Source organism: Paramormyrops kingsleyae, chromosome 12 (genome assembly GCF_048594095.1).
Source record: "Paramormyrops kingsleyae isolate MSU_618 chromosome 12, PKINGS_0.4, whole genome shotgun sequence".
In the NCBI taxonomy this organism is placed as follows: Eukaryota; Metazoa; Chordata; class Actinopteri; order Osteoglossiformes; family Mormyridae; genus Paramormyrops; species Paramormyrops kingsleyae.
Window position 1 is genome coordinate 7,481,225 of NC_132808.1, and position 21,037 is coordinate 7,502,261.

Here is a 21,037-nt window from a genome sequence, read left to right on the forward strand (position 1 = left end):
AACTGTTTTTATAAGTAAAGCATATTTATTCACTGAGACGTCAATACTCAATTAAAAATGAAATAAATGAAAAAACAGTCTGTAAAGCTTTTAACTCATCCTGAAAGGGCAAAATACAACAAATATTATTTTAATATTTTCATGAGCTATTAGATTTAAATTCATTCATTTTCCAACCACTTATTGTCAAAGTCATGGGGGGATGGAGCCTGTCTCAGGCAGCACAGGGATGCACAGCATGGCAGACCATCTCAGGGCACAGGGTAGGGGGACACAAAGCACAGCATGACAGACCATCACAGGGCACAGGGTAGGGAGACGCAATGCACAGCATGACAGACCATCACAGGGCACAGGGTAGGGGGACACAATGCACAGCATGACAGACCATCACAGGGCACAGGGTAGGGGGACACAATGCACAGCATGACAGACCATCACAGGGCACAGGGTAGGGGGACGCAATGCACAGCATGGCAGACCATCACAGGGCACAGGGTAGGGAGACGCAATGCACAGCATGACAGACCATCACAGGGCACAGGGTAGGGAGACGCAATGCACAGCATGACAGACCATCACTGGGCACAGGGTAGGGGGACACAATGCACAGCATGGCAGACCATCACAGGACACAAGGTAGGGGGACGCAATGCACAGCATGACAGACCATCACAGGGCACAGGGTAGGGGGACGCAATGCACAGCATGGCAGACCATCACAGGGCACAAGGTAGGGGGACGCAATGCACAGCATGGCAGACCATCTCAGGGCACAGGGTAGGGAGACGCAATGCACAGCATGACAGACCATCACAGGGCACAGGGTAGGGAGACGCAATGCACAGCATGACAGACCATCACTGGGCACAGGGTAGGGGGACACAATGCACAGCATGGCAGACCATCACAGGGCACAAGGTAGGGGGACACAATGCACAGCATGGCAGACCATCACAGGACACAGGGTAGGGAGACGCAATGCACAGCATGACAGACCATCACAGGGCACAGGGTAGGGGGACACAATGCACAGCATGACAGACCATCACAGGACACAGGGTAGGGAGACGCAATGCACAGCATGACAGACCATCACAGGGCACAGGGTAGGGAGACGCAATGCACAGCATGACAGACCATCACAGGGCACAGGGTAGGGAGACGCAATGCACAGCATGGCAGACCATCTCAGGGCACAGGGTAGGGGGACACAATGCACAGCATGGCAGACCATCACAGGACACAAGGTAGGGGGACGCAATGCACAGCATGACAGACCATCACAGGGCACAGGGTAGGGGGACGCAATGCACAGCATGACAGACCATCACAGGGCACAAGGTAGGGGGACGCAATGCACAGCATGGCAGACCATCTCAGGGCACAGGGTAGGGGCAGTTTAATGTCAGTGAGTGACCTAGCTGCATGTCTTTGGTCTGAGAGAAACCTACATCTCGTTGAGTAGAACGTGCAAACTCCTTGTGCATCAAACAAGTCGAAAAGATCCAAAGCCCCGACCCTACAGATGTGAGACACCAGCATAAACCACTGAGCCGCCTCTCCAATTACCCATAATGCCAAATACATTATATATCTAGTACCTTAAGTGGAGGTTTAGGTAGCTACTCCCGTATCCGTAGATCACATCTAGCTGCTGGTTCCCCTGCAGCCCTGCAGGACAGTCTCTGAGAAGTCGGCCATGGTGTCAGAAGGTCGCAGGAGAATCCGGCAGCTGCAAAGTGCCCATGACCGTCTTCTGGTGATACTATGGGATGTGGAGGACTGGTTCCTGGCCAGATACCCCCCTAGGGACCGTACAAGGCTGAAAAAAAGCAGAATGTGAAGGTCATGCTAGAATATTGACTGTGAACAAGGTTTATTCAAGCTAAAAAGGAAGAGAATTTACCTTTAAAATGACTTTAAATGGCATCATCCGCTGCCCAAATCCATTTGGAAAAATCATAAATCACATTGAGGGAAGCAGGTCTCTAGTACCTGGTTTAATTCCTGCACTGTGAATGTAATACTTAGCAATTAGACCCCATAACTGAAGAAAAGCATTTGTAAATCAGTCCAGCATTTCTACACCCAACAAATGAAATCCCTGTGGCTAAAGCCCTCTGCCACAAAGCATACTCCCCTGTCTATAAGGTAGAACCCCAATGAACTGTTTTCTCTGCTTTGGTTTCCTGGTTTCTCATAGTCCAAACATGTGCATTGAGGTGAATTGGTGTTGGTGTAACATAACTGAAGCAGATTAAACCAGAATTTGGCTCAGTGGCTTATGCTGGTGGTCCACATCTGTATGGAGGGGGGGTTGAATCTTTTCAATCTTAATTTATTTTTTTTTAGATTACTTTAGTTTATCTAACCCTGTCTAACTCTGCTACGTCTGTATCCCACTGTTGTGTTTTATGTTATGGAGCGTCAAGAAATGACATTTCACTGCAAGTCATACTGTGTATTATTGGTGTGTGACAAATAAAATTTGAATTTGAATTAGAAAATTTGGAATTTAAATAAATGTATGCAGGTTGCTTGGTAGACATTTCTGTCACGGGGGATCATGCTTGTTTTTATTAAAGGGTTAAAATTTAGTGAAGAAGAGCTGAATAATCTATTTTTTACTAGTTTTACCATTATTTGAGATTTCATATGAAATATGGACAATTCATATTGTGCTTTAATAAAAGCGTTTAAAGCAGATGGCTTAGGGCTGCTGCATGTGTAAGGACCCAGCCATGACAAGCCCCTGCCACCCCCTCCCCCCATTTTGGCAGGTCCTGAACGAAGCAGTGGGGGCTCTCATGTATCACACCATCACGTTAACACGGGAAGACTTGGAGAAGTTCAAAGCACTTAGAATAATCGTCCGAATCGGCAGCGGTTTCGACAACATCGACATCAAGTCTGCGGGCGACCTAGGTGAGTCCTCAGCCCCGTCCCGAGCCTTGGGTCGCCCCTCTCTGCCTCTGCTGTGGAGCCCGGGGCTGCCCCTGTCTGCCCCTGCTGTGGAGCCCGGGGCTGCCCCTGTCTGCCCCTGCTGTGGAGCCCGGGGCCGCCCCTCTCTGCCTCTGCTGTGGAGCCCGGGGCCGCCCCTGTCTGCCTCTGCTGCGGAGCCCGGGGCCGCCCCTGTCTGCCTCTGCTGCGGAGCCCGGGACCGCCCCACTCTGCCTCTGCTGCGGAGCCCGGGGCCGCCCCACTCTGCCTCTGCTGCGGAGCCCGGGGCCGCCCCACTCTGCCTCTGCTGCGGAGCCCGGGGCCGCCCCTCTCTGCCTCTGCTGCGGAGCCCGGGGCCGTCCCACTCTGCCTCTGCTCCGGAGCTTGGAGCCACTCCTCTCTGCCTCTGCTGTGGAGCCCGGGGCTGCCCCTGTCTGCCTCTGCTGCGGAGCCCGGGGCCGCCCCTCTCTGCCTCTGCTGCGGAGCCCGGGGCCGCCCCTCTCTGCCTCTGCTTCGGAGCCCGGGGCCGTCCCACTCTGCCTCTGCTCCGGAGCTTGGAGCCACTCCTCTCTGCCTCTGCTGTGGAGCCCGGGGCTGCCCCTGTCTGCCTCTGCTCCGGAGCTGCCCCTCTCTGCCTTTATTCTGAAAACCGGGGCCGCCCCTCTCTGCCTCTGCTGTGGAGCCCGGGGCCGCCCCTGTCTGCCTCTGCTGTGGAGCCCGGGGCTGCTCCTCTTGGTCTCTGTTCCACGCCCTGTAGATGCCTGTGCAACCTCCCAATCCAACTTCTGCAGCACCGAACTGGCTGCTGCCTTGTTATTTGAAAGATGCAAGTCAGCATTAAAGACAGCAATAGCCTTTCACCAGTGAAAGTAGGGCTTTACAGCACATCACTTTGCCTTGTGTGCTGGACGCCCGTGGATATCCTGCATTCTTACTGTAGCAAAATCAGGAGTTGTATGAAGTACTCTGTCTTCTGTTTTGCCTAATTAAGCAGTACTCTCACAAACCAACAGATTCTGAGTCTCACTGAGGGAGGGCCAATTAGCAGAGACTGTAATTAGTAATGCTTTAGGGCATGTTTCTGCTCTTATCCTGTTCTTAATTTAACCCTCCCACCCCTGGAGGTGAAATGCATTGTTGACTTTCAACAATGTCAAGATAACTGCAGCAAGGATGGTCCTAAATCGAACCTGGACCAGGCGAGTCTTCCAACAATCCCATCATGCTTTTCTTCATTACCATGCCCGCCAACTGTCATCTTACCGGGATACCGGGATATGGATGGTTAGTGTCAGCACATGTGGGGCACCCCAGTACCCCAAGGAGTGTGCTCTGTTGTTAAAGTACGGTGATGGTTTGTCCCATAGGCAGAGACCAGACCTCTCATGAACCATATTTATGGCGATTGGCTAGAAATACAGCAGTGACCATTGATTATGCCAGAATCTCAGATTGAGTAGGAGTTAGCAGAGTGTCTGTCATCTATCCGAAGAAACCCAAGGCACAGGATACTAGTCCATCACACATCACGGCCAATTTAGAGGCACAAATCCATGGACCCCACTTGTGATGGGCTGAGTCACAGGGGGTCTGTGTTAGCCTCACACACAGTGTTAGGGCAGGAACTAACCCTCAGGGGTGTGAGCTGTGTTGGGCACTTCAGGTCCAGAATCCACAAGTCCAGACCTAGATTTTGTTTCTACCAGACAGATGAGCATAAAGAGTCGCAGTCACAGAGTATTCAGCTGGTCGGTCTGGATTTGTAACTTCTGGGCCTGAAGTGCCCAGCACTGGGTGTGAGGTTGCAGCTCAGCCCACTGAGGCATCAATGATGAAACAGTATCTTTGCACATGTAGCTCATCTGTTTTCGTTTTAAGAACGGCACTTTATCCGCAGCAGGATTTTATGACGTTACCATGGAAGCCAGCCGATTTGTACACGAATGCAGTGTTTGTGCAGGTGTCACGTTTCCCAGTTGTCTCGTGCATTGTCAAAGACTCCATCGTCGCTGTAGAAGGTAAAGAGATGTAGGGGACAGCTGGCTCAATCAGAACTTTGAGAGGACTATCAGATCCTTAATCTGTTCTTCAGGCACCTCTGAGATCCCTCCGGTCACCCTCGAGCACCGAAAGACGTGCGAGAGGTTTCAAACACATCCAGACAGAGCTAGTCTTTTTTGTAGCATCTGCTCTGCGTTTTCATTTGTTCAGCTTTGAGATTAACTGCAAAAAAATACCCACTGGTCCTCATATTAAGCAGAGTACATAAAAATTATCGAACAGGGGCCCCAACGTTCACCAGCGTCCGGCTTCTGCAGCTGCCTTCCCTGATAAAGCACAATTATATTTACAATAACAGCATAATTTGTTTTTTCCTCCATTTTAATGTCAGCTTTGACAAGAACATCGCTCAGCTAACTAACAAAGCAGTGTAATTACATCTTGGTTTTGTAAGAATGGTTTTGCAATTTCTTTTTATGTCAGGGTCAATATATGAAGAGAAATTAATATCCGTGGTTAAATTGATATAAAAAATATGCAAATGATGTAGTGGGAAAAGGACAATGCGTGGACACTGAGGAGTAAAAGTAAAGGGGGTACAGGCTGTAGGGAATAGGGTATAAGGAGTGTAAATGGGGTGCAGGCTGTGGGGAATAGGGTATAAGGAGTGTAAATGGGGTACAGGCTATGGGGAATAGTGCATAAGGTGTGTAAATGGGGTACTGGCTGTGGGGAATAGGATATACGATGTGGAAATGGGGTGCAGGCTGTGGGGAATAGGGTATAAGGAGTGTAAATGGGGTACAGGGTGAGGGAATATTGCATGAGGTGTGTAAATGGGGTACAGGCTGTGGGGAATAGGGTATAAGATGTGGAAATGGGGTACAGAGTATGGGAGAAGGGTATAAGGAGTGTAAATGGGGTACAGGTTGTAAGAATAGGGTATAAGGAGTATAAATGGGGTACAGGGTTTGGGAATGGGGTATAAGGTGTGTAAATGGGGTACAGGTTGTAAGAATAGGGTATAAGGAGTATAAATGGGGTACAGGGTTTGGGAATGGGGTATAAGGTGTGTAAATGGCATGCCGGCTGTGGGAATGGGGTATAAGCTGCAGAAATGTGGTATAAATCTAGGTCCACAAAACCTGATATTGTGATAAACCTGTAATGTAAGCAATCCAATAGAAATAAGGAGGTACATGAGAGAGTGATTCTGATGGTTACCTGGGATGAAAAAGCTCCATCTGTACGCCAGTGCGTCATTATGTCGGGCCTCTGAATGTCACGCCACTCCTCCTCATTCTCTCCCGCAGTGTCTCCATGCGCTGCCTGCAGCCTCTTCTGACAGTAAAATCATGACTTAATTTATGGTTATATAGTTTGAATAAGTACATTTTAGTACATTTTCTTAGCTAAGTTTGCCTACAATTATTTGATTTATAGCCATTTTAAACACAAAGAAAACAAATCTGTCTTGTACATAGATGTGTAGTATTACTTTGGTGTGTCTTGTGTTAAGATAATGGGTGTATCTTGTCTTTGTGTTTATACATGTGTGAAACAACCTTTTTGTTTTCTGCCCGATACCAGCTTCCTCTCTCATTGTCCAGTCTAGACAATACACCCAAAGGAACAAAATCTGATGTTCCAGGGCACTGTTTTTAATTGCAATACAGTGACTTCATTGAGATAATAAATGGTTTTATCTGTCACTGTGATTAATTAGTACTGATAACATTTGCATTATTTTCAGAGGCGGTTTGAGTCCAGCTGAATTTTATAGAGTACGGCATGGGCCATATTTAAAACAGTTAGCAGTTTTATTTTTATGTAATCTTTTTGTCTTAACTATGGCTTTAATTCATTCTAGTCGTAGTCAACCTGTTTTCCTTGGCGCTTGCCCTCGGTACGAGCACCCAGACCTCTCTGTCCCCCCCCCCCACCCTGCAGGGATCGCCGTCTGCAACATGCCAGCGGCCTCAGTGGAGGAGACGGCGGACTCCACCATGTGTCACATCCTCAACCTGTACAGACGGACCACCTGGCTGCACCAGGCGCTGCGGGAGGGCACGCGAGTACAGAGCGTGGAGCAGATCCGCGAGGTGGCTTCCGGGGCGGCCCGAATCCGCGGGGAGACACTGGGAATCATCGGCCTTGGTCAGCGCCAATTCCCTCAATATACTGGCCCTTTAATCCTGTCCTACAATGTGTTTGTGTCCTGTGATATTCTAAATATCTATCATATTAATATCCTCAGAAAACTATGGTATCCCATACCGTACTGTACTTGCATTGTACTACGTCTGTACTATACTAAATATGCACTGTACTACACATGCATTGTACTACACCTATACTGTAGTACACCTGCTCTATAATACACCTGCACTGTAATACACCTGTATTGTACTATACCTATACGGTAGTAAACCTGCACTGTAATTAGAGATGGATCAATTCTATCAGCCAGCTTTCGGTATTGGTTGATACAGCACCAATCAGCCATCGGCCGATGGTTGAAAATGAGCTGAAATTCACTGCCGATAGTTTCCTTCAGAATGGTGACCCCTATTGCTTTGGATACCGTGTATTAAACACTTAGAGAAATGTCTGCTGTGTGGAAGTATTTTAATATTAGAGAAAATGATGTTAGCAATGCATTTTACAAACATTGCTCTGATAAGATTTAATCTTCATAGACATAATCATAATCTGTTCATAGACATTTCACCTCCGCGAATTAGATTGCTCAGTTTAAGCCGAGACAGGGAATAGCATGAAGAGTTTCTGAAAAGCACAAGTCCTGCAGCACTGCCGTAAAAGTTATGTTCCAATCGGTGTTTTCTTACCAAAAAATAAATACCTTTTCATATTTTTGGAATGTAATTTATTAACAAAATGTATTTGGGTGCAGTGTGCTTATTTAAGCAGATTCTGCCAAACAATCGATGTCGGTGTTGGTATCAGGTTTTGAAAGAATCGGCTGTCGGTATCAACCATAAATTTCCTTATTGGTGCATCACTAACTGTAATACACCTGCACTGTACTACACCTATACTGTAGTACACCTCCACTGTACTACACCTATACTGTAGTACACCTCCACTGTACTACATCTATACTGTAGTACACCTCCACTGTACTACACCTATACTGTAGTACACCTCCACTGTACTACATCTATACTGTAGTACACCTCCACTGTACTACACCTATACTGTAGTACACCTCCACTGTACTACATCTATACTGTAGTACACCTCCACTGTACTACACCTATACTGTAGTACACCTCCACTGTACTACATCTATACTGTAGTACACCTCCACTGTACTACACCTATACTGTAGTACACCTCCACTGTACTACACCTATACTGTAGTACACCGCACTCATCTAGGGTCTAAACAACATCTTGAAACACCCACTTAACATCCAGCGCTGGTCTAGCCGGAGGTATATGTGAACAATCAGAGAGATTGTGTGTCTGTCGGGATTAACCTGATGGAATGTTGTGAGGCCGGTGATTTATTGAGATGGCCGAGTGTCTTCTGCTGGGGTGGACTACAGAGATAAACCAGGAAGCTCCTTCCAGTGTCTTCTGCTGGGGTGGACTACAGAGATAAACCAGGAAGCTCCTTCCAGTGTCTCCTGCTGCATCCTTCATTTTGGACCTTTAATATGCTCTGCCAGCATCTCTTATTGTAAACTGCGAAACGCCATATTGCTGATGGATTCTTTACATCAGTTTTACATGTAGAGAGCCTGACCTCCAGCCGAAGATGGGTATGTTTAGTAGGTGACTGTGAAATATTCAGTGGACGGTGCAAGGTGGTGGTCAGGCATTTTGCTGGACCAGATATTGTGACAAATATTAATAGAGGGGGGATTGTTCGGTCACTGGCCCTTGGGTTCGAATTGCGGGAGCAAAGCCTTTGCAGCGGTGTTCCTTTAAGATAGAGGGGATGCATAATTCTTAGGCCGTTAGAAGCGCTTGGACAGGACACCGTTTGAAATCGCGTGTGGTGGGTGTAATCTGTGCTGGCACAAGCAGAGTGAAGCCTTTTTTGGTTTCTTTGATGTGCAGTAGGGGGACTGAGGTGGCCTGTTCTTGCAGGAGGTTTCTGAAACCATCTAACATTCTCACATATTCTTGACTTATGACTACCGAAACATCGCATTAGGTATTCTTTTGAGAATTTTGTAATATTTATAATGGAGTTAGGGAAAGCCTCTTTCCTCAGGACCAACGCCACCATTCTCTTACAGTTATTTTTGGTATATGAGGTAACAACTCCCACTTAATTTGAGATGAGTAATGTGCATTAAGTTTGACACCAAGGCCTGAATATATCTTCGACGTGTTTAATTTTGTGACGAGTAATTTATCATCAGGATTATCTGACGCAGGTGCCCAGACTCGTCAGCCCTGCGGGATGAAATATATGGACTGTTGACTTTCCCCAGATGGTGCCACAGTTGGCATTCTAGAAAAGTCTAAAAAAGATGGCTTGTAAGGCATTGGTGCCAGTCTACAGCTAAACTAGGATTGACCCCTAACAGTGCCTGGGGTAGGTGAGCAGAATAAGGATGTTCAAAGAGGACAGTATGAGAGTTAAAGTAATATATGTTTTTATTATTATTATTTTTTTTTTATGAATGACTGACTGCAGTGGAACCTTACAGTCCGTAGAAAATGTGCATCCTAAAATGACATCGCAGATATTGCGAGTGATACCTTAATCATTCTTTTCAGAGCTCCCTTACAGTGCTGATATCCTATACTTTAGTCCTGCAGAAGAAATCACTATGCTGGTTTGGACCTATTTCATATAAATCCTTCTTGCTCTGTAGCTACCATTCAGACAAAAACTGAGTGTCAGAGATGCATCACTGGATCTCCTAATGCGGTACTATGGTCTCCAGGACAGTGTTGCTGCAGTAGTTTATCTAACACTTGTCTGGAAGAGCCCTACATGCACGCTGGGTTAATTCCCATGCTAACGCCTGTCCCCCCCCCCTGCTTCCAGGACGCGTGGGGCAGGCCGTGGCTCTGAGGGCCAAAGCTTTCGGCTTCAACGTGATCTTCTACGACCCATACCTGTCGGACGGGATGGAGCGAGCCCTGGGCTTGCAGCGTGTCAACACCCTGCAGGACCTCCTCTTCCACAGCGACTGCGTCACTCTCCACTGCAGCCTCAACGAGCACAACCATCACCTTATCAACGACTTCACCATCAAACAGGTGCTGGTCCGTGCCTGTGGCCTTCTCTCCCTGCTCTTTGATCATCTGTGGTGCGCCATATGCAGATGGGCATCCAGAAGGAACTCATCCAAAGCCCAGGCTAAAGCCCCGCAGCTCAGCTTTAATTTTGGCCTCTGATATAATGTCTCCATTACAGATGGGAGGGTGGGAGGGACTGGTGACATCATAGGTCCTTGTAGTTGTACAGTTGGCTTCCTGTGGGATGTGTCTTGTGTGGCATATTGAGAGCCCCACTCTGTCCTACATGCTGTCCCAGGAAACCTTGCTTACTTCTAAAACTTTGGCAGAGACCTTCTGGTTCGATAATACAGAGATACCAATTGGAAAATGACATTACAATTTTTTTTTTTTTTTTAAGATTTTGCTGAAGAAAGGTTAAACCTCACTTAAAATCAGTGTTGGGCATTTCAGGTCCAGAAGCTACAAATCCAGACCAAGATTTTGTTTCTGCCAACCAGTTGATTCTCTGTGACTTTTTATGCTGAACTAGTTGGTCTGGATTTGTAGCTTCTGCAGTTGAAATGCCCAACACTGCTTACAATTGTTTCTTACAATTAAGACCCTTTATTGAGCTCTGCTCTGCATACAAACCTGCATACATAAGACTGTTCCGTACAAACTCCAGTACCTACAGCAGTTACAGCGTTTTAGCAATTAAGGGATCAGAACTGAAAATGTAACAAGTGACAGCAGAATGCCCACCATTACAGTATGCGGTGTGTCTGTTACAGGGGGCAAGCAGGGTATAAAAATTGAGTCTGAACTGAGAGATTATATTTGTGAACTTGGCAGTGTGTGGCTCAGTGGGCTAAGCCTGTGTGCCTGTAATCAGAAGGTCACCAGTTCAAACCCAGCCTCAGCATGTCTGCGGCTCCTTGAGCAAGGCCCTTAACCCCCAGCTCCCTGGTGCCCAGGTGGCTGCCCTTAGAGGACAGCTTACTCTACAAAGAGCAAGATGAGGGAGCTGTAAAAAGACAATTTTCCTACGGGGATCAATAAAAGTATCAGTAATTATTATAATGTTTCTATATATGTTTATAACTAAATGTTTTTTAAAAATAAACTAAAATAAGTGGAAGTATTTACAGAAAACCCTGGGTTCCTTTAAATCTGAGCTATTAGTTAAGTTCTCCCCAAATTAGCTTGATGGGCCGAATGGCCTCCTCTCCTTTGTAAATTTCTTATGTTCCTAAGTTCTTATTAGTGCTGAGGAATGTTGGAGTTGTTTTTCAAATGATCAACATGCAAAATTTAGTGGTATTAGCACAATATTTAAGTATTGTGTGGTGAATCCATACTGGTGTCTTGCTGTCCATTTCCTTTGGAGAAGCTAAAGTTTGGAGAAGAGTCAGTGCTGGAAACGTCTCTGTAGGGTCATTCAGGACAGCACTGTGTCACACTAGCGCATGTCGCTTCCTGGACAAATTCGGGCCATGTGCAGCTGTGTACGTATAATAACAGCAACAACTATGTGACCAGTATAATTATAATAACCTACATTTAAATTGATATTTAAATTTTTTTTTACTCATGTGTTGATCCGAAAAATCGCCACTTCGAAGAAACGTAATTTGAATTCTGAATCCAACCCAAAGGAAATCCTTTATTGATGGCTGAAATGGCGGGAAAATTATTAAAAATATGTATGAAATACGAGTTTTCCTAAGAAAGGTGAGAAAGCATTAGCAATGCCCAGTTTAATATGGTCGATACAAACTGACTACGGTTTCATTTGATTTCTCATAGGGCTACAGTACATCTGCAACAATGTATTTAAATGTATTTTAATATATTTAAATATAAATATAAATATTTATTTTGGTTGTTGTTTACAGATCTGAATAATAATATATACAACTTGCATGTCTCCAAATACATGATACTGTGGTATTTTTTTGAAGTCTGTTTTTGGTTAGCTTCTCTCATTTAGATGCCTTTGAATTTTAAATGAATGAATGTTAAATGTTTCAGTTCACAAAGATGAGTCAACAGTCTGGTTGCATTGTGATAAAGGCTGGATGGCTGGATGACAGGACGTGGCTGTAATCAGTGTGGTACTCTACTGTGATGAAACTGTGGAAGAACAGAATAGAACTTCAGTCAGTATATGTACAGAGAATACCCACCAATCTGGCCACTATGGCTGTTGCTGATGTGCCAGATCTAGTAGGGGATGTAGGTGAGATTGTGTCTATTATGTGACATGGAAAAACTTGGCTTAGGCTCTGAGTTCTGTTGGAAAATTTGAAGCAGAACTTCTAGAAATCCATTCTGACTGCGGCCCTTCAAACTTTGAGATGATAGCTCTGTGTGAACCCATCTCCAAACAGCTCAGCTCCTTTTCATGCCAGCTTGTTGTTTCAGAGTAAGATTAAAAGGTAAATTCTAAAGGCATGTGTCTCCTGTATTTTACATCAATCCCACTTATCAAATTAATAATGACTTCACTAAGGAAATTGGACTCTCTGCTCTTTTCTTGGCAAAACCCGACGAAGGCTGTGTTCTTTTGGTTTCCTGACAGCGACATGTGTAAAGAGTGTCCGTTACACTAGGAATCACCCAACTTGGGTCAGCTGGCTGGAGTGAGATTTTCAATTTCAGACAAGTCTCACGCATGCACACACATTTGCATGTAAGCAACAATTTTTATTATATATAGTCTGTAGGGTTTGTAAACTACCCCAACACCTATCACGTAGCTAATTTTAGGTTCATAATGGAATAATGCAGATTTGCCGTAAGATTTCTTGCGTGAGCGTGAGTGTCACGCCAGATTCGTGACGGTTGGCAACCCAGCGTACGCTAATGCACTTTGATGCACGGCTGCCTTTTAACGTTATTTTTGGTTTTCTCGTCCTGGGGTCTTGCGCAGATGCGCCAGGGGGCCTTCCTGGTGAACACGGCTCGGGGGGGCCTGGTGGATGAAAAAGCCCTGGCCCAGGCCTTAAAGGAGGGCAGGATACGGGGGGCCGCCCTTGACGTACACGAAACGGAGCCTTTCAGGTGAGCATCCCCCCTCCCACTGAGCCGCCCATCTCAGGGGTATCTGGCACCAGCAAGCAGCAGTGCCCTGCTGCTGATAGCAGCCCTGCAGAATCGGCATGCCCTAACCCTAACCCTAACCCTAACCCTAACCCTAACCCTAACCCTAACCCCAGACTCACTCCTCTATCCTCCTTTATGCTACCTCTCGCGTGGCGGCCTGGCAGAGGCCGGGCACACTCACGCTAACAGATGGGCGGACAGCTGCTCCCCATGTACCGCGGAGTTGTGCCCCCCCCCCCCCTGGAAAAGGAAGGATTATTCTGGCCAAGGAAGACAATGCAGAATTCTCTGGGGTGTTTTATATAATTGCTGCCTTTGTTGCATTCTCTGTTTAGCATTTTGGTTTCATTGTCCCTCGAAAAATGTTTATTCAATTAATTGCTTTGGAAGCCGCGCACATATGCATTGAAGTAAGTAACTGCTACTAAACAGATTATTTCAGCATGTGACAATGCTTTTGTTGCCTTTTTTAAAATTGATATAACAAATGAAATGTGTCAGATTCGGTACTGGTGGAATGACGATATTCTTGCAGCAGCCTTTGATGACAGTGAAAATGGGCGGGGCCATGAACGGGATCATGTGACATGGGGGAGGCAATTCATTTTTACAGAACCTATTTTGAACACCTTCCTCTCTCACTGGGGAAGCCCGCTTGCTATTCTCAGCCAGTCAGAACCAGCACAATGTCACATATTTAGGCTGAACTGGTATATATACCTCCTCCCAGTTTCCCCAGCTCTCTATAAAAGATACATACTGACTTTGTCCTTAGGTTTAAACAGGATATTTCAGGCGGTCACTGTATTTGTCACATGAACTGTATATTAGGTGGATGATTGCTGTAATTGATTATAAGAGCTGTCAATGTCATTCGACGAGTGGCAGTGAAGTCAAGCTGATTTCTAAAACCAGTTTGCATTTTTTCATAGCATAAATATAATCAACCACTCATGATCACATAGATTGTGAGGGATCTTGCTCTTTTTTAATATCTACCATATTATAAGATAAGATACAATGTGCTGTATACATATAGAGTTATAGAGTTAAGTTATATTACAGAAAACCTGTGTTCCATCTCTCAGTTTCAACCAAGGCCCGCTGAAAGACGCCCCCAACCTCATCTGCACGCCCCACGCTGCCTGGTACAGCGAGCAGGCCTCCATAGAGATGCGGGAGGAGGCCGCCAGGGAGATCCGCAGGGCAATCACAGGTGAGGGACACCCTGGCGCCCCCTTCAGGTCACAGAAGGGCCTTCGGCTCAGGTCGGGGGAGGACTCCCTGAACTGTGTCCCTAACTCATTAAGCTGTGGTGCTGTTAGGACCTTCATAAGCACGACTGGCATGATAAGTGGAAGCAAACCAGCTGCTTGTGAGGATCACTTCAGAATCAGTAAGATATCCGTGAAGCACGGGAGAGAGGTACAGTCACCGTTCCCCGTCCCTGAGCCTGTCCCTGAATCACTCCCCACATCAGTCTCACCAATCGCACACCGGCTCTGCCGATGAGCTGGGTCACCGCTTACTTCCAGACAGATAGCACACCTATCTGCAGATCCGTGAGAGAGACGGCTTAGCCTTCCCAAGGAAACTCCGTACATCCAGTGCTTGGAAGAGGCTTAGGAGTGCGGGAATAAAATCAAAATTACCCCCAAACATTTATCAGAAAGGCCCTCGAGAAACTGGACGTCATTAAATATATGCTTTGCAGATCAAATTTAAAGTACATTTGACGGCCTGCTGATCACAGGCAGACTGGCTGTTCAGATCCAGATTAGGATTCTTGGGAAGTAGGATTCTTAATAACTGCTATTTTAAGAGAATTATAAGTGATATTATCTGACAGATAGCAATGAATTTATAATGCATAACGTGCCAATTACATGCAGATCCTTCTACCCCAGATTACTTAGAATGGAATCAACCAATGAAATGACTACGAAGATTACCATTATTTAGTCACAGCATTTCATTATTTTCATGTCAGTCATTATTCATCTGTGAACTGAATTGTATTTGCGTTCAGGCCAAGGTTCATGCCCAGTGAAATTGCAAAATGTAGTTGAATATTCACGCTTCCTGTAGTGAAGAACACATGAGTGTGAGTTATACAGTTCAGGCACCAGTGTGGTTAGTGTTCATGTTCAGTGTTCAGTGTCATGGACTGATGAGGTGCAAATGCCACACTTTTAGACTGGGACAGTTAACTGGAATAGAGTGGCTAGTTTTATTTTTTGATGTTTTTGAGTTTTTTCTGTGGTGCCCACAATGTAATATATACATGACCTCCCCCGCACCACACACACACACACACACACACACACACACACACACACAGGTGTAATTATATCTTTGCGGGGACCCTTCATTCATTTCCATGAGGGAAAAATCCCAACATGATAACCTTAACCCCTACCCAGCCCTAACCTTAGCCATAAGTAACCAAACAAAATACAAGACTTTTGGCATTTTTAGTTTTTTGACTGTATTCACAGATCTTTCTGAGGACCTGAAATTGGTCCCCACAATGTCAAAATAACAGGTTTTTAATCACACTGTTGGGGACATTTGGTCCCCACAGTGTAATATAAACTTAATTCACACACACACACACACACGCACACGCACGTGCACCCCTAGGGTATTAGACGATTCCAGGGTTCTGCTTGAAAAGCTGCTGGATGATAATGTAATAAATGCATCAATCTAAGAACATACTTGTTAGAGAGCTTTGGAGGGACTGAATCCAAATGACCGCCAGCTGCTCTCTTTGCCCGGCCCTGGTGATGCGAGACGCTCTGATTGATGGATCTCATGCTGACACTGTCGGGTAGCCGTCAGCCCAGCGTCGTCTTTAAAGAAGTCATTCTCCAGCAGAAGCCAGGGCCAGCTCACACTTTAAGGACTTCTGGGAATTAGCTAAAGTGGTGGCGTAGCCCCTTTGCTGTCATTGCCCCAGTCAGAAAGCTGCTGCACGCCCAGGGCCCTTGGTGTGCAGTCAGAAGAGCCCAGGGTTGCGGTAATAAAGTGTCACTCTCCCACACAGCTGCTCTGCTATTCCAACCCAGTCCGGCTGTTCCCTGTGACACTGGTACCAACAATGTAGATGCAGACCTACAGGCATGTTGTTATGGGCAACGTTTCGCTTGGAATTTCATTCAGGCCCCTTCTAAGACTTTCTGTGTACTGATGCCCACCATGAGAGACTTCAGTGCCAGGACTGACCGTGGCCTTCCCACAACGACCCTCTGTAACTGCTACTGCTTGCCAATTCACCTTCCTGTGTTGGGGAGTTTCCTTACCTCACAAAACTACTTCTCTTATTGTGGGAAGCGACAGCATTAATACAATAAGTCCACCACTCCTTGCATATAGCGGCCGTTGTTTTCATCTGCATGTACTACCAAGTTCCCGTCTGGCCCAAGGACATCCCTGCCTCAGCTGCCGTCACCCCGTTTGAGTCTCATTCCGATTGGCCTCAAGGATGATGCACGGAGATCTCAGAGGCTAATGGATTCCATCCTAAAGGACCTCAATTTCCCTTTTTTTTCTCGCCGGATGAAATACTCATCACCAGCTTCTCTAGATCCGAACATCTTTTGCATCACAAGATGCTTTACAAGCGCCTCGGCCAAAATAGACTCATCATAGACCCTCTGCTCTCTGGCAGTTCAGGCTGCTGTCGATTAACTTCCTCGGTCATCATGTTATAAAAAACAGAGTGACTCCCACTGCCACAAACGACTAAGGCCCTTGAGCATGTCGAGTGAAAGGACCACGGCCTTGCAGACTCTCTTTCCCGGGTAGCTGTCGGTGCAGCCCACCTAAATTTGGGTCAGCCAGACGTGGCTGCTAACCAAGCCGCTGACCCGGAGGTGCAGACTGCCCAGACGGTGGTCACAGGCCCACGGCTGGCAGCATCAAGCTGGGCAGCGTAAGGGTCTCCACAGGTCAGCCATAGCCAGTGGTGTCCATCAGCTGGAAGTAGCTTCCAGTGCCAGTTGCTGCAAATTCTGCGGGAGCCTGGGGGACACAGGGCCATCAGTCACATAATCGACACACCTGTATAGCTTCATGTTTACGTCTTTTTCAAGATTCCCGGTGTCATGGATCAGTTATAATGGAGTGATGCCACATCTTTTTTTGTTATTGAGACAGCTGTGTATTGATACTGTTTTCTGTTAATTCTGAAAAGCATCCACTGTATGTGCTTTTCTACACACATGCAGACACACACACACACACACGTGTACAGACGTGCACACACACACACACACACACAGATGTGTACAGACGCGCACACAAACACAAATACAGAAGCGTACAGACGCACACACACACACAGAAGTGTACAGACGCGCGCACACACACAGAAGCACACACACACAGTGTACAGACGCACACCCACACAAAAACACACACACACAGTGTACAGACGCACACACACACAGACACTCAGAAAGACACACAGACGCACACAGACACACACACAGAAGTGTACAGACGCACACACACACGCACACAGACGCGCGCAAACAGACACACACACACAGAAGTGTACAGACGCACACACACACACAGATGCGCACACAGATGCACACACACAGTGTACACACACACACACACACACACACACAGAAGTGTACAGACGCACGCGCACACAGACGCGCGCAAACAGACACACACACACACAGTGTACGCACACACACAGACACACACACACACAGAAGTGTACAGACAGATGCACACACACACACAGTGTACACACACACACACAGTGTACACACACACACACAGTGTACACACACACACAGACACTCACACACACACACAGACATTACATTCCACTGGTTATAATAAATAACTCTGCCTAGCAGCGACTGTTACCCCAAATTTGAATGGTGGTTTCTGCTGATGATGATGGAAGACGTGCGAATGTGAAGCGTGAAGACAAACAGGAGAGATGGTGCAGCACAGGAACAGCTTCCACTAGGCCGAACAAATAAATTAGCGCTTTTTGGGGATTTGGGCGGCGTGCAACACATAGCATATGATCTGAGGCGTGGCTGGGATTTTCCATCTGTGGTCTCATACAGTGAGGTTTCAAATACACTTATTACTTGTTACCAATTAATAATGTACTGATTAATTGACAATCTGGAGGAAAAATGTAAAGGGATGTCTTTGCTTTCTGGTCCGATAGGTTTCAGTCTTAGGAAGCATTTTAATAACAGTGACTAACGTTCATGGTATGTCATTTGGGCTTGACACGGGTTTTCCCAATCCGATCCAGGGCGCATTCCAGACAGTCTGAAAAACTGCGTCAACAAAGACTACCTAACCCAGGCTACACACTGGGCCAACATGGATCCTGCTGTTATTCATCCAGAGCTCAACGGGGCGTACAGGTAACAGGACCATGTCTCTATTCCCATGCAGAGTGTATATAAAAGTTCCCCAGTCCATTGAGTAATGGCCAATGGGATGTTATTTGATAAATATTGTAGCTCAGTTACACTGAACAACCTCCTGATTTCCTCTTCTGATAAGTGTTCAAGTTGAAAAGTGGAATAATCTCGAAGTAGGTCTTTTCTGTTGTGCACAGAAGTGGATCTCCTTCTCAGACAGATTGATGGCTATCATGATTTATTCTGCCCGTCACTGACCTTATGCCATAGGCCTAGTTCAGGCAGGTCATTGGGTGCGATTAGGACCTCGCATTCTGCTGGTGACAATAGCATACAGGCTTAGGACTGATGTTCATGCAGAAAAGCTAGCAGCAGCTTCAAAGAAAGATGTAAGTCTGTTCTGCTTTCTCCTGTTGTCTGCTCACAGGTACCCCCCAGGAGTGGTGAGCCTGGCCGCTGGTGGCCTCCCCCCAGCAGTGGAAGGAATCGTGCCCAGCGCTATGCCCATTTCCCACGGCCTCCCCACCGTAGCCCACCCCCCACACGCCCCCTCCCCTGGCCAGACTGGCAAACCGGAGGTGGAAAGAGAGCAGCATCCCAGTGACCAGTTGTAGCCCCACCCCTCTCTGCCTTGCCCCGCCCCCTGTGGCCCTTTGTCCAATCATGGAACACTCCCCCTTCCCTTCTGTGGCCCATAGCTGGAGACGTCATGGGTTACCAAAAGCACCAGTAAAAGTGTGGATTTGCAGGAGTCTGTTGCAGTTCTAAAGCTGGTCCAGTAACAATTGGTGGCAATTTTTTTTCTTTTTAAACTATTTGTGCAGGAGATGAATAACATGGATTTTAAAAGAAAAGAAGATAAAAATCCCTGAGTATAAATTGTAGTTTGTCCCTGTACAGTGGGCTGATTTTACTGTTTCTGTGTCCTTATGGGTTTCTCATTAATCAAGAGTAGTCAATTATATCATGAATGTAACCTGTCTGTGTACAGTTTTTAGAACATTTAAAGGGTCTGTTTGTTTAGCAGTTAAAAAAACAACAAAAACGCAGATACAAGGGGAAGCATTCAGTCACCTGAAGACAACTAAATATATATTTGTTCTTATATATTTAAACAAGCCCGAAAAAAAGAGGCAGTTTTGAGGCAAACCTTCTCAGGAAATTATTTTTTCCCACTTCTTTTCCTTTATAAGCCACATAGTGCATTGTTTTGTACTCGCTTGTCTTTTTTTAGAGTAATTTAGTACCAAACTGCAGAAAAAGAATCACTATTATTTTAAGAGTTGATTTTAAGAGGCAACGTTTTAAGGTTCCAAAAACACAAGACTTTTCCCAGAGGCAAAAGGTTCCCCACACAAGCCCGACCAGCTGCCTGCATTCGCCCGTTTCATTGTAACTTCATTGGTGATCATACGTCCGCAAAGCAGAGCCTGACTGGCCCAGTAGCACCATCTCATTGCCTACAGTGGTTCTTCCTGGTCAAGTAGTAGGCTAGCAATATATTTTGGGTTGAACTACAAAGAAAAAAAAATTAACAAATGTTTGTGACTGTATCCATTTGTATGAATTATTTTAAAAAGAAATAAAAATCTGAGTTAAAGGCCCATGTCTGTGTTCTTGTGTGTCCAAGCCGCTTGCAATTTGTCAAACTCTACTCCACACTGAACAGAGTAAATGGCAGTACATTTACTCTATTCAGTGGGGGAAGCGAGCGTGTCAACTGACTTCATGTTCATTGTTCACAGTTTAATGTTATTAGATTGTTGTTGGCTTACATGTGTGCAAAACTCGCAGGAATTTTCACGTATTGACCAATCTGCCGATCGGTTACTGGCCTTAAAATGTGGCTGCGTAATCGGTGCTCGTTCAGCGGAGGTTAGGTGAAAAAGTTTGGTGAGCCAAGACAGCTGGGATTTCTGAAAAATGTATTAAAAGTAGCCCAAGCTTATAGTAGTTCAGTGTATTAGTTGTGAGCATGGTGCAGATTAACATAGAGTCTCAGGGTGGGTGTGGACTAACACAAATCCTTAGTGTTAGTATGGTGCAGATTAACATAGGTGGGTGTCAAACTCCAGTCAAACTCCAGTCCTGGGGGGCAGAGCCCTGCACATCTTTGTTCCCCTCATTCCCCTCATTGATTCAACTCCTTGCACCTCCTTGTGCTAATTACCACACAGCTCTTGAGCTGAATCATTTGTGGTGGAACAGGGAAAGAACTAAGCTACACAAGGCTCCGCCCCCCAGGACAGGAGTTTGACACCCCTGACAGAGTCTCAGGGTGGGTGTAGACTAACATGAGTCTAGAGTGTTAGTATGTTAGTACGGTGCACAGTTTTACATCACTGTTGCTCTTCAAACCCAGCAACACC

General features: G+C 46.1%; 1 protein-coding gene across 6 annotated transcripts in view; it reads left to right on the top strand.

Annotated features, from left to right (window-relative positions):
* The window catches only part of LOC111837709 (C-terminal-binding protein 1), a 77,151-nt gene extending 56,879 nt beyond the window's left edge, over positions 1-20,272 (top strand). For all 6 annotated transcript variants that reach the window (XM_023799998.2, XM_023799999.2, XM_023800001.2 and 3 more), the window contains exons 3-9: positions 2,784-2,928; positions 6,895-7,101; positions 9,977-10,191; positions 13,085-13,215; positions 14,346-14,473; positions 18,554-18,668; positions 19,096-20,272. In XM_023799998.2, coding sequence (XP_023655766.1) covers positions 2,784-2,928; positions 6,895-7,101; positions 9,977-10,191; positions 13,085-13,215; positions 14,346-14,473; positions 18,554-18,668; positions 19,096-19,282 — 1,128 coding nt within the window. In that variant the 3' untranslated portion in view covers positions 19,283-20,272. The remainder of the gene's footprint in view (positions 1-2,783; positions 2,929-6,894; positions 7,102-9,976; positions 10,192-13,084; positions 13,216-14,345; positions 14,474-18,553; positions 18,669-19,095) is intronic.
* Positions 20,273-21,037: the final 765 nt, after the last annotated feature.